Raw genomic sequence first — 13,810 nt, 5'->3', positions numbered from 1 at the left:
ACTACCTGAGGGGCACAGTCAATACATCTGAGGGCAGGACTGCTGTCCAGAGGGACCTGGATAGCCTGGAGAGATACATTGACAGGAACCATATGAAATTCCAAGGACAAATGCAACGTCCTGCACCTGGGAAGGAAGAAGCCCTGGTGATGGTACCGGCTGGGAGAAAGACCCTAGGGATGGTGGTAGGCAGCAAGCTGAACATGAGGCCATAGCATGTCCCAGCAGCAAAGAGGGCCAGACGCATCCTGAATGGCATGAACAGGAGCAGCCAACAGATCGAGGTAAGTGACTGTCCCCCTCTGCTCTGCACTTGCTAGATCCCATCTATCTGTTGCCTCCTGTTTTCGGTCCCCAATAGGGGAAAGACACTGACAAACCAGAGCAAGCTCAGGGGAGGGCCACCAGGATTGCCAGTGGCTAGAGTAGTCACCCTGCAAGGAGAGGCTGAGGAAGCAGGGGCTTGATTAGCCTGGGGAAGAGATGGCTGTGGGGGCCCAAACAGCCACCCGTGCACACCTACAGAGACGTCACTGAGACGAAGGAGTCAGGTTCTTCGCAGGGGCGCGCAGCAAGAGCAGAAGAGACAATACACATAAAAATGAAAAACGAGCAGTTCAGCCTGGATATTAGTTCTGACTGGAATATCCTGAGACTTCTTCCAAAATGAATTATCCTGTGACTCTACAGTACTTTGGTTTTGATCAGGCTTATTTTAAAAAATAAGCTATATTTCTCCCCAATTTTTAAAACCTTACATACTTAATCAGATCATAGCCCTCAAGATGAAAGCCCTGTAAATTTCCTTTCTGTCTTTTAGCCCCCTTATTACAAACACTGATCTCAAGTGCTTCTGTGCTCACTGCCTCTCTTATTTACCAAACAAGCTTCTGAGAAGAACTATATGTAGTAAATATTGTTACTACGTATAATACACAGAGAATAGCTTCCAAAATAAGTGGAACCACCACATTGGTTTTACAGACAGCAAACACAACCCTGTTTTTTCAGCTCTGTGCTAACAGATGAAGAGCTAAAAATAATCAGACAGGCTACTGACTACTCTATAGAAGTTGACACTGGCAGATCCGTTTTCCTGTCTAGATGAAGAGAAATACAAAAAGATTGCAATCTTAGTGGTAAGCAAATGAACTGAAAAAATGCTTTCCGTTTTAATAACAGAATATGCAATGTTAGAGACAGTGAAGTTCAAGAAACGTTTCTTCACACTTCCTTTCTAACCATAAAGTATTCATTTTATCTTTTTAGTAGGACAGAGGAAACAACAATCATGTGGTTAAGCAACTAGACTGATTTTTAAGAGATTCATATCCAGTTTGTGGTTAAACTTGCCCTCAACCTCAGACACCTCACTCTCTCAGCTACTGTCCCCCAGATGTAAAATAAAGGCTGCAATTACATTTCTTCTTTCTCTTTCTTGTCTTACCTGTTTTCAGCTGTAAACTCTTCAGGAAAATAAATACACTTTTCTGTAACACGGCCATTTTTAAACTCTGCTTTCAAATCCACTACCCAGCAGCGAACACTTCCACTAGGAAACACTTAACGCATCTGCACGTCAGAAAAAGCTGAAAACCAGTGCATGCACCATATTTGCACACGTTCACAGTTGGAACATCTGGACACTATGGTAATTCTCCACCACACAAATAAATAAGAGCATTAAATTGCAAGGAAAGAAAGAAAAAAAAATAAAAGGTAAGAAATAATAGTTTAACTTGTCATTGAATCTGCTTAGTATGGGCTAGAGACTTACTGCACTGCCTAGTTTCCATGTATAAGAAAAGCACCTCCATCCCCATTTTCTGTGACTCCTATAGGCATTTTGAAATTGCGCTCAAGAACAAAGCACCTCTAGTGTCAGGACTGTTAAAGAGAGTAGTCCCCACTAACACTTGCTGCAGGAGTTCATCCGCAGTGGGTTTCCAGACATGGGAAGGCAGTGCCTGGCAGGAGCTGCAGGGAGCTTCCTTTCCTGGGAAGGCCCAGAAAAACAGCTACAGCTCGTGCACGTGTGCAGCCAACGTACATTGTGGGACACCAGAAGCATCCTGCCTGGGCAGAGAGGGGTCATGGCACTCATGTGGCAGACCCAGCACATTCAGTATTTGTTAGAAAATGATCCTGGGAATACACAGTATGGCCTATGTAGCCAGCATGTGTCAGACTTGCTGCCCATGTGCCCATGTTTTCTGTCCGTGACTTCCCAAGAAGAAATATGGAAGCCCTAAACACTTTACATAATACATGAAGCCATTTGAACTTTCTTCCCTTGTTGGATTTGTACTACATTGTCACGACAGTTGTTTCTTTTCCTTAGCCTTACATTTTACACCTTAATATGAATTTTGCTGACAATGCCTCATTACCTTTCTCCATAAAAATCACTACTCAGTGTTGTTTTCTCCTAATTAGACTTAGTCTATCTGTTTCTTTTGGCCAGCACAAATGTTTCTGCTGTCCTGTCACAGATTTTCTGACAGAAGCATTACCCCTAATCATTCATGAAGACTCACAATAATAACAACTCGTTTTGCTTCTCAGTGGAGGAACTACAGAGGTTATACCAAGCAGGAGGACACAACCATTCACACGAATGAGAAATCCTCACACACTTTTCTGAAACTAATACAGTACATCCGAGGAGGGGAAAAAGTTGCAGGTACTTGCCCAAGACAGAAGTCATCACCCCATCTAGCACCACCTGACTTCTTGCCAGAAACTTCAGCAAAGAAGCCAAGTCCTGATGAGCAGCAAGTTATTTTTTGGCTTCAATTCAGTAGAGTGTGTGCACTTAAGTGTGTGCATCAATTTTTCTATTTAATCAAGGCCACGTGCTTTCCACAGATTGGGACTTCACTTTTCAGCTGTCAGCGCGACACCCATTAAACAGCAATTATGTTTTAAAGAACTAACATGGGTGTTGGGTCAGTCAGAACTAACACAGACGTTCCTTACCTTGCCCTGCTCAATACAAAGGAGTCTTTGACTGTCACCACTGGGCCCAGCTCAGGACACTCTGAATCATGGTACTGCCCACAGTCCTCGCACCCTGCAAGGAAGCAGATAGCATACAGAAAGGCTGATGGAAAACACTTTTGTAAGATAGCTGTCTCCTTTTTTCAGGAGCCAAATACTAAATTTAGCACCAGGCAAAATACATACATACAGAAGCAGATGTTTATTTATATTGCTTAAAAGAACATGTATAATTGAACATCACGTTGATAGCTGGCACCTGTGCAGGTGAGATAACAAACACTGTGATCAGCACTATCAGGGGACAATTGTTTAAATTGTCTCTCAAAAGCAAGTAATTGCTTTACATCCACGGTAAATATTCTGCTTCAAGATGGCATTATTCTTCAGATATAACACCTAGCAGCTAAAGAAAACCACATTGCTGCCTTCACCAGAATCCAGGCTTTTAGAAACAGCTTGGGTAGCCTGGTCTTTTTAGCAACAGCAGCAGAACTGGCACGGGGCCTCAGGAGGGCACAAGCACACAGTGGGAGCCCAGCTCTCCCTGCAGCTGCACCTGGCCCGCTCACACTCCTCACCCACAGCGCAGGGAGAGATACCTCCAAGATACCTTCTGGTGCCTTTCCAAACAAGTCAGCTGGCTGCACAATACACTTTGGCCACTTCTTAATTGACTGTCAACTTACCTAAATTGACTTTTAGTTTAAGTGGCTGTAAATTACCCAGAACTGAATGGTTCCCAAGAAACAATTTTCAGACCAGGATAACTTGAGGCTTTCTACAGGATTTCAAATGCATATATTTTGCTTCACTATGAAAAATAGCTGTCAAACTGCCCTGCCTGGTCAGCTGCTGACACAGCTTAAGAAGAGATCATGGCATGGGGCTTATATTCCTATAGTGCGATTTCCATCTGAGCTCCACACTCACGAGGGCAAGTCAGGTAACCCCAGTAAGGATGCAAAGTAGAGGGTGGTTACATCTTGTTTGGAAAGAGAACAGGACAAAAGATATTTCATTCCAGGGTATGCCCCCCCAGTAAAGCTACTCTACTCTTAACCGGAAAATTCTCCCTCCCAGTATTTGTCCCAGTGAACTAACAAAAGGATTTCTTCTAAGACGTGGAAAAGGGATCCCAAACTACAATAACACAGCTCCACGTTGTTTTTTCTCTGGCAACAAAAACAGCTTAGTAGTGAAAATCCACATACATTTGACAAACGGCAGTACCAGCTCGTGCAACCCCCAAGCCTGGCCGCTGCTTCCCATACAGCTGTTTGTGCGGCCTTCTGGTGAACCAAGGAGCAAAACAACCAGTTTTTCCCATCAGTTTATTTTTCAGCTGCATGAATTCCCCAGTCCAGTTTGCTGTACAGCACCAGATAGCTGTATCAGAGGAAAGGATCAGCAGGCAAATGCTATCCACATAGCACCAGCATCAAAGCCAAGCCCACAGCAAAATGGCCTCCCCCGTCCTGCGCTGTTTACCATGCCACCGCCCCCCTTAGGTGTGCCTGTAGCTCACACTGCACTTAATATTACTGAAATAATCTGGGCTAAATACAAATTTCCAAAACCAGAGAGGGTGGAGGAGCCACAGAGGAATGTGTAAACCAGGCTGCTGAAAAGAACTGGATTATCATCCACAAAGGGTTGTCATAACCAACTGGGACAGGAAGGAATAGCCAGAGTGACAGCTTCTTAAACTGGCTTTGCTGCCAAAGGAAACGAAGCACTTAGTCATTCCCCTTATCTTTCGACTGCACGTAGGCACCCCTCACTTCTGCAAAGATAGCCACCGCACAGGTTCAACAAGGTGCAGACAGCACTGTCCAAAACCACATGCAGGAACAAGCTATGCATTTCTCTCACTCCTTTGCGGATGAATGATCAAAGCAAGGGGAATATGATACTGACACTGTGTAGCATGTCTCTCAAAATCTAAGGGGTGCCTTACAGCAGACATTCCCCAGGGCTGTTACACTCACCATATGTGACACTATCAAGAGATTACGGCCACAGGAGAAATACAAAACTAAGCATGGGGATAAATGGTAAAATACCCTGGGGGGGAGTATATTCACAGACTTCTATAAAAAATATTCCAAAACACTCTTATGTCTATGAAATACATATTCAATGATGTTAACTATGGGAGTGCACCATATCATTTATAACAACTCACTTTTTCAGAACATAAGCAGTCCCCACATCCCATGGGAAAAACTTAGAGAGAGCACAAGAAAGCTCAAGAAATTCAATGACCACAGCCTCCACTGGAAGGGGGAAAATCGTGTTGCGTGACACCTTCTATCTGTTCAATTAGGGAACGGTATCACATCCCAATCCTTGTTGCTATCCACCAGGGTCTTTTTATGAAGGGGAAGATAAGGTAACTTCACCACTGGTATCTGCAACTCAATAAAAATGCCTATCGAGTCAACACTATTTTTGAAGGAACCCTGGTGAATTTGTGGTGGAAGTGCAACTTTCTTTCCGATATAGTTGCCATAAGGTTAATGTGCAGCTGTGGAGCCATCAAGGGTAAAAGACTGTGGATCCATACCACCAAAGACACATGCTTCATTCTGCTTTTCCCAGATCAGATGCACAATATCTGGGCCCTCTCTGCTCATACAAGTAGGTAAGCGGACTCTACATCTCTTAACTTTTTTCCACTGTAACACCAGATCCTGCACGTCCAGGCTGGTGACAAAGGAGAGTCTGCAGGGCTAGTATGCCACTGGGAAACAAGCCTACTAGCCAATCTCCATCAAGCATGGGACTCTGCCCACCACACTCCCTGGACACACCACCGCTGCAGCCTCTCTTCACATGCCGTGACCCCGTAAGTCCAGACCCCCGATCACCAAGCCCAGTCTGGCACACAGGGTTACGTAGAAGGCAGATCACAAAGGCGAGCTGCGTGAAGCACAGGCCTAGCCACAGGGGCACAAGAAAGCACAGTGAATACCATGAGGGGAGACTTGTCAGGGCAGTCAGTGCATCTCAAACTGTGCTTGTCCAGAAGGAATAACAAGCTTGCATCCTCCTCCTGTGGAGGTGCAGATCTTCAACTCAGGCTAGAGGTCAGAGTTCCCCACAGACACCTCTGGTTGCTAAAGCTGGCTGTACAAATGAACAGCTTAGACTAATGTTAGGCCTTCAATTTCACTTACTTCAACCATGAAAAAGCTGTTCTGCTAACTCACATTCAGAGGTCTCTCTGTGTGTTTGCCAACAAAACCAGGAGAATGCGTATGCTTAAAATTAGCAACTTTCTCTCTACTCCTCTATAAGCTGTTTGAGCTTCCTTTACATAAATACTTTTCTAAATAAAAACTTAGTCTGTTTCAGTCTTTAATTCCAAACATTCTGGGTAGACAAGTCGCATCATGAGAAGCAGATCATTTTCTTTTCTAATACTTACAAATAAACATAGTCTCATCACTGCCATCTTCAGCCATTTTTTAAATCTGCCAAAATACAAAAGATTAAGTTAGTTCTGAATGACTTTTACTTTCCATACGATTGAAATATCCCTTTACAGAGCAATGATGCTGACTGACCCAGAGCATACCCAAACACATTACTGCCCCTGCAGGAGTATCAATGGAAAGTTAAAGAAATTCAAGTTGCTAAAAATCCCCCAACGACTGCTGTATCATTACATGTGTTGCTGAAATCACTACCAAGAAGCCTAAATGTCTGCAGGTTCACAGGCATTTCTCTCGGAGGCAATGCTGTCTCATGCCGTTCCCCATCCCTCCTCTCGCCAACCTCCAGCCACCCCTGTGCGTCCCTGCACCCCCTGCTATGAGCTCCTGTGGAGCCTCAGAACAAGCAGGGCCAGAGGACTAACCAGGCCAGCAACCACCGCTGCAGAAACAAGGCCCATCTCGTTCAGTGCAACATTTTATTGAACAGTAGGTTAAAAAATTATCTTTGAAAGGTGGATTACTTATTAAATGAACACAATAATCTTAAGAGCCTAAAAACTGCAGACACAATCACAGATTTGTTCCAAAGGCAAAGGTATACTGTGGTAACAAGCATCAAGAAAACCTGGGAAAACAAATCCAGTCTGTCACTGATCTTGCATGAAATGGTAACTCACTGATTTGCTTTCACCTGTAAAATAAGGATAATCTATATTCACTTTTACAAATCAGTTTTGGCAGTATGTATTAAAAACTTGCAGAAATACTATCTATTACTCCTCAATGACATCTAGACAATCCAACTTATGGTTGGCAAGTAGTCTGATTATGTATGGCTAAGATCATGAGACAAGCAGGATCTAGAAGATAGTTTTCCCTTTTCTAACCATGAAAAGGCTCTCCTCTTCAAATAAGCAATTTTCCCAATGCCCCAGCGCGACGCAAAGCAACATGTAGATCGTGACCCAAGTTTAAAAGAGAACGAGGCTGCAGAAACAACAAGCACATCGGTCAAGAAGAGAACAGGAAGGAGTAAGAGACTGAACCGGTGAGAGGGAGGAGGACAGGAGAGGAAACATGACCAAAGACACACCAAGCTAGCAGAGCCCTGTTCAAAAAAAGATAAAGCATTTGCTACTACAACAACAAAAGCCAAGCCAAAGATACGCACAAGCACAGCTGTTACCCAGGGTCAGCGTAGGAGCAGGAGTCACTGTTAGGAGTTTACTTTTCAACACTGATGCTTCATATGCTCTGCCTGGCTGAGCCCTGGAAATACGCCTCAGGCTGGAGCCCGGAGCAGCAGCTACTTCAGCGCAGGTACTGGCTCTACTGACTTCTCAGCACAAGTGAAGTCCCTGTCCCAAACAACCCCCTTCCCTGTTTCAGGACGGACTCCATACTTGCGCCCAGTCTGCTGCTAACAACACGACGGTGCCTGCGCGTCCCAGGGAGCAACGTCTGATCCACAGCCTCCACCAGCAGCAGCAAACGGGTTCCTTCACCAACCCGTAGGCTACTCCCAATTAGCAAAGGACAGTCCGTCACCACACAGAGATGCGCTAGGTGGAAAGCCAGCATGTCAACTGATGCGAATCCAAAGGGACACCTGGTCACTGGGGCTCTTGGGCACAGCAGGAGGGATCCTGCTGCTCAGTTATCTGGGCAACAGCCTAAGGAGGATTCTGGTCACCAAGTCTGGGCACCCTGGCATTCCTCCGCAGCCCACCCCAAGCACTGCCCTCCCCAACTCCACCAAACGTCAACAGCACGATCCCTCCTAACACCTGCTTCCCCAGTAAGGGGCCAGCACTGCCCATCTGCGGCACAAGCTAGGCCTCCCTTGGCTATGGCTTTTGGGGACTAAACTCATATAATAAAAACAAACACGTATACAAAAGCCCAATACTGAGCAGGAGCAGCAATTCAGGGAATTTCCCAAAAGCTCTTTTCCGGAAAGCACTGTAAACAATGCAGCAGGTATTTAGGGAAACCCGGAGTATAATGGTGCAAAACAAGCCACAGAAAGTGCATTGTAGGTTGATGTCAAAAATGGTTTATTCTGCTTTTTAACCAAGATATTTTGGGGATGCTCTGCACTATTTCAAGAGGTGTATATCCAGTTATTTTTAGATAGTTTGTGTCCTGACAAGACTTTAATCCTAAATATGGCTGAATTAACAAATACTCTTCTTGGTCAATGGTTCAGATAAACCAGGGGACACAGCGCAGCAAGACCAGCAATGCTGCTGTGTGACCTGCTCGTCAAAGGCATTCACCTTCTAGGACTTTGCTGTGTCGCATTCTTCACAAACAGCAGATTGATGACATGCGGCATTACAGAAGCAGCAATGTCAGTCTTGTTCTAGGGGCCGTCAGATGAGAATAGCAACAAAGGGGCGGAGAAATCGTAGCAGCATAAATGTTGTTCAAGGTGATGGGGAGAAACTGGAAAGGTCCCTCAAATGTACCTCACGTAGTTGATAAGGACACTATGACTCAGTCATTATCTGCATTAGAGTAATTTTCATTTTTGTAGCATGTACTTTCATTTTCCACATTGCAAAATTTCTGATTTGTCATCCATCTTTCCTACGCTCAGCACAATGCCCTGCTATGCTCTGAAATAAACAGGAACGGGTGACATATTATGTACCAAATAAACTCACACCTCAACACGCAGGTGCAAAAAGAGGACTACCTTGCATTAGTATTTGCACCTTGTTACAAATCCTGCGTGGTCTTCCCCCCCCCTACTTTACAGAAAGCATAGGAAAGGAAGAACTGCAGAAGTGCATTTAACAATTCTGTTTTGCAAACACATACTACTTCTCACCCATAGACTTCAAAACTCCTCACAAATCTCAACTGTATTTCCCCAAGAGTTTTTGAAATAAATGACATTATGCCACCTGCTCCAGCTGGTAAACGGAGTCACAAAAAGCCATGCTAGCTCAATTGATGGCATTGAAGACAGACTTCAGAGCTTTTTACCCTCACCTGCTGTTGTTCTGGGCCATGTCTGATTTTTTTTCTTTTTTTTTCTTTTCAAGCATTTGTATCAGACAAATATTCCATTAAGTCACTCATCCTACTGCACGTAATTATGTTCTTCTCTTGCAGAGATAATCAAAGCTTCTGGGAATTCCAGATATTTTTATATAAAACAGAGAGCAATCATTAAGCAGTGAATAATCAGGTGAAAAGCTACACAGAAGAAATTAGACCGCAGGTACAAGGCCTAATTCTGACTTCAGAAAAAGAGCAGGAAACCAGAATTTTCTGCTTGTATAATTAACTGAGCGACTTTGTGCCCGAAGAGTAGGGCACACAGCTAAGCACACAAACTCCAGCTGCATCATGGGCCTCCAAACACTTTTGAAACTCGAGGGAACCCAAATGAAGACACTGAGGGGCTGCAGCATCACAGGTGCCTGCTTGCAGAGCATGTCATGCAGCGTTAGTGTCAGGGAACCGCTCCAGCCACAGGCTATCAAAACATGTAAGACCTGGTGTAAAAGCATACTTTCCCCTCATAAACTGCTGAAGAAAGAAATCAGGCTCCGGTAGTAAGTTGAGTAATTCTGATCTTGCAAATGGATTTAAAAAAATAGGTAAGAAGAATTTAAAAATATACCCAATCCCTAAAAATCTGTATTTGAATTTAGTGACCAGCAAAGCAACACTAAAGCTTCGTTTTCTTCTTTCTTCAGTTTTCCATTGAAGTTCTACAATGGGCTTCTACTAGTGTGAATAAATAACTTGCAAACACAAGCGGATGGGTACTGGAAATACATGTGCACAAGCAGAATGCACTTAAAAATACCCTTTATTTTCTTCATGATGCAAGTCTAATTTGTTCATGCTCAAAGTAATCGGAAACTATCTGGCAGAATATCTGGTAAAACGACAGTGAGGCATTGTATTTCTAAGAAATTACGACCATTCTATCAGTTACTGTTGAGAAGGGGAACCATTTCAGTACCAGACAGGGGGAACACAGAGTAATGGAGCTGACTTGATGCCACCTGCCCTTTCCAACATTTCCTGCAACCATGCTCACCCTGCCTAGGCTGAATGATGTCTATTTACCTAGGGTGAATGAAGCATATGCGCAGTTTAATGAACGTGAGCAGAAAACGAGCGTATTGCAGAAAAAAAAGTGTGTATGAAGCACTGCAGACTGGGGCTTTCACCCTTTCGCCTTGCAGTCAACACACTCCACCTTCTTCCAGAAGGCAGGCACCGGGCCGGCCGGGGCAGGGGGAGGGCAGAGCCGCCAGCCGGCGGGCCAGCCCCCGGCCCCGCCGCCGCCACGGGCCGGTTCCCACACTGGGTAACCACAGCTGCCTCCCGCTCCCACCCTCTCCCGGCTGGATCGCGCCCTCGAGGGCACCTGCAAGCAGCCCCGGCCCCGGCTGCCGGCGGGGAGACGCCGCTGCCGCCGGCACCAGCCCCAGCGGCGCCCTTTCCCTCACAGGGCCCGCGCGCTCCCCGGACCAACGGCGTTACCGGCCGAGCCCCGCCCGTGGGGCCGGCCGGCCCCCCCCGCCCCGCCGCAACACAGCCCCAGCGCATCGCCCCCGACCCGCCGCCACCGCCGCCGCGGCTGCCCCAGCCCGCCCGACACCGGCGAGACGCAGCCCGGCGGCGGGGCCGGAGCCTCCCGGCCCCGCGGGGCGTGTGTGCGTGAGTGTGTGCGGGGGCGGGGGGGGGGGGCAGGTGTGAGGCCTCGCCGCGGGCACGGCCGGCGCTGAACGGCGGGACCGCGCCGCAGCCGCCAAGGAGGCCGGCGGCCGGCGGGGCCCGGCCCGGGATCCGGGAGCGGCTCCGCCGGGTTTTGCCTCGGACCCGCCTCGCCCCCCTCCCTACTGCCCTCCCTCCGCGCGCCGCGGCGCGGCCGCTGTAACAAAGAACAGGCGGCATGGAGGAGGCGGCGGAGGAGGAGGAGGCGGCGGCGGGGCCGCAGCCGCCGCCGCCGCCCCGGGAGCACCTCGCCGCCGCCCCCGCCTCGGCCCTGCGCGCCCTGGGGAGCGGCGGGGCGGCGAGAGGAGGCGCGGTTGGCCGGGCCGCGCGGGCCGGGCGCGGGGCGGCGGGGCGGGGGTCCGGCGCGGAGGGTGCCGCGCGTGGGCCGGGGTGTGGGGGGCGAGCGGCGGGCGGGAGCGCGGGGAACCGGCGTTACCTGCCCGGGGAATGGCCAGACCCGGATCGAATCCGGACTCCGGGTTCCGATCCGCTCCGGAAACCACGCGCCACCGGAAGCCCGCGCGGCCGTGCCGCAGAGCACGGCGGGAAGCGTAGTCCGCCGGCGGCGGGCGGGGAGAGGCCGGGGAAGGGGCGGGGGGCGGCGGCGGCGGCTCGCCCCGCGCCCTCATCGCCCTGGTTCTGCCCGGCGGCGGCCGGAGCTTCTGCTCCGCGTCGCTGGGGCTCTCCCCCCTCCCCAGGCGGGCCCGTTGCCGGGCGGGTACGACACCTGTGGGAAGGGCGGCAGCTCCCGCGGCGCTTCGGGCCTGGGCTGGGCCGGAGGAGGAGGGTGGCCGCCATTGAACTTGGCTTAGCACCCAGGTTCCCCAACCTGGGTTTTCCCTTCTCTTCCTGGGCAGTGTCAGCCGCGCGGCAGGAGTCTGTCCCGCGAGCAGTCTGTCAAAAGGCCTGAAGGGCTGAGGGAAGCGGCAGGTCAGGCACGCAGCAGCCTGCAGGCCCTATGCGTTTTCCTCAGCTAAGCCCTGAGCAAGTGCCCGAGGGCCCGTCTCCGCCGTACCTAAACCTCGTGGGGCTAGCGAGTTCGGTGCTCCGAAGCCTCGTCAGCCCGGCGTTACCAGGATGTTAGCAGGGCCCAGCCCTGCTGTGCTCCATAGCAAAGAGCCCAGCCACACGTACCGTTCAGGAACAACCAGCAATGGTTGTTCACACCACACTGTGGTGTGACTGGCCGGTCTTCGCAGAAGGAGCACCCCTGAAGACTCAAAGATGATGGAAAGCAGGCGCCAGCTCTGTCCTCTCCAGGGGACGTGCTCTTCTCACAGCTACAGCTCTTAATAGTTGGCTAAGGCCAGGCCCTTTCTCGCTTCTCACCTTACCCGTCCCACACCCCCTTCTGCCCAAGTACCCCGTTTCAAGGCGGATATGTAGACAGTACTGTGACTCTCTTCTTGTTAAGTGCTTGGGTAAACTGAAACAGTGCAGCATTTGAATTTTGAAAATGTTGCTTCTTGGCAAAACAGTGTTAATTTGAGGAGGGGGAACTGTTCATTCTTTAAAAATGACTCATCAGAAGTTTTCAATGAGCACAGGAGTAGCAAGGGGAATTTTTCAAGGATCTAAGCGCATGTACAGGTCATTTACTTTTTCAAAGACCAAAGCCGACTGGCTTTTTGTTTTGTATAGTCTGCTTTTACTTATTTTCCCTGTACATCTCGGTGCATATTCACATTCACAATGCTGTCTTTGGGCCTCTGTCTAGGTTTCTCCAGCACCCAGTGCACAAGGGTGGTTATCCTACTTGCAGTGCATTCACTTTGTCAGAGTAAGTATTAACTAATTCAGAATAGTTATCCGTATGTTTCCTAGCTGAAGCAATCTGGATTTACAATTCATGCGAGTCTGGATCCTGCAGCTCCAAAATAATTTCTGTTTTTTGAGGTTTTTTTTGTCAGTACTCCCACCTTTCTGCAGAGTTAACATCACACTGTGAACTTTCATCTTACACCAGCCTTGCTGGGGTAGAGAGATGAAGAAACATGAAGATCCCTTCCATTCATTGTTTAAGAACGATGAACTGGAGGAAAGAGTATGGTGCCAGACTTACTGCTACATCCACTCCTGCTCTCGCTCTCATAGCTCTTGTCACTTTTGCTAGCATACACGAATGGCATCACACAAGTTAAAAAACCTCACCCAAGTTTAGAGCAGGAAGGAAATGTAAAAAGGTTTTGTTGGGGAGACTGTTATGAAATTTCAGCTAAGTGCTTCAAGGATATGAAATAAACAGGCATAGAAACGCGGGCAGTAAGGTAACATACAATTTCCTTGCAAAAGAAGGTTCAGTGCTCACTTTGGGAAAGGAAATAAAAACACTATCGTGGCTGTTTTCATTTGAATGCCTATTTTTGGCGTGTGTTTGTTTTGGTTTTTCCTTCCTCAGTCTGGTAGGGCTTTGTGGCAGCATTAATGTAGAACACAGCTTTTTCAGCGAAATGATCGCAAGAGAACTTTATTCCCAGGCTGTGCTCATTTTAGTACTGGTGTCTTCTATATAGGATCTAGGCCCTAGCACTCCTCCCCCTTTGCTCCCAAAATTACAAATGGTTTCAGGATAATACAACATAACTGAGAGAAAAAATAACAAGTAACTACAATGAGTTCCA

General features: G+C 48.1%; 1 protein-coding gene across 9 annotated transcripts in view; it reads right to left on the bottom strand.

The window, feature by feature from the left end:
• Window positions 1–11,702, bottom strand: part of PRDM15 (PR/SET domain 15) — a 42,153-nt gene extending 30,451 nt beyond the window's left edge. For 8 of the 9 annotated variants that reach the window (XM_082303774.1, XM_082303776.1, XM_082303775.1 and 5 more), the window contains exons 1-3: window positions 11,626–11,702; window positions 6,434–6,479; window positions 2,980–3,073 (exon numbers count right to left, since the gene is read on the bottom strand). In XM_082303774.1, coding sequence (XP_082159900.1) covers window positions 2,980–3,073; window positions 6,434–6,470 — 131 coding nt within the window. In that variant the 5' untranslated portion in view covers window positions 6,471–6,479; window positions 11,626–11,702. Of the gene's footprint in view, window positions 1–2,979; window positions 3,074–6,433; window positions 6,480–9,443; window positions 10,017–11,625 lie in introns of those variants that run through there. The other variant, XM_082303772.1, reaches the window with a different exon arrangement.
• Window positions 11,703–13,810: the final 2,108 nt, after the last annotated feature.

This window comes from Platalea leucorodia, assembly GCF_965183815.1.
Source record: "Platalea leucorodia genome assembly, chromosome: 2".
Taxonomy (NCBI): domain Eukaryota; kingdom Metazoa; phylum Chordata; class Aves; order Pelecaniformes; family Threskiornithidae; genus Platalea; species Platalea leucorodia.
Note: the sequence above shows the minus strand (reverse complement) of the source record. Positions and strands in the feature narration are given on the sequence as shown.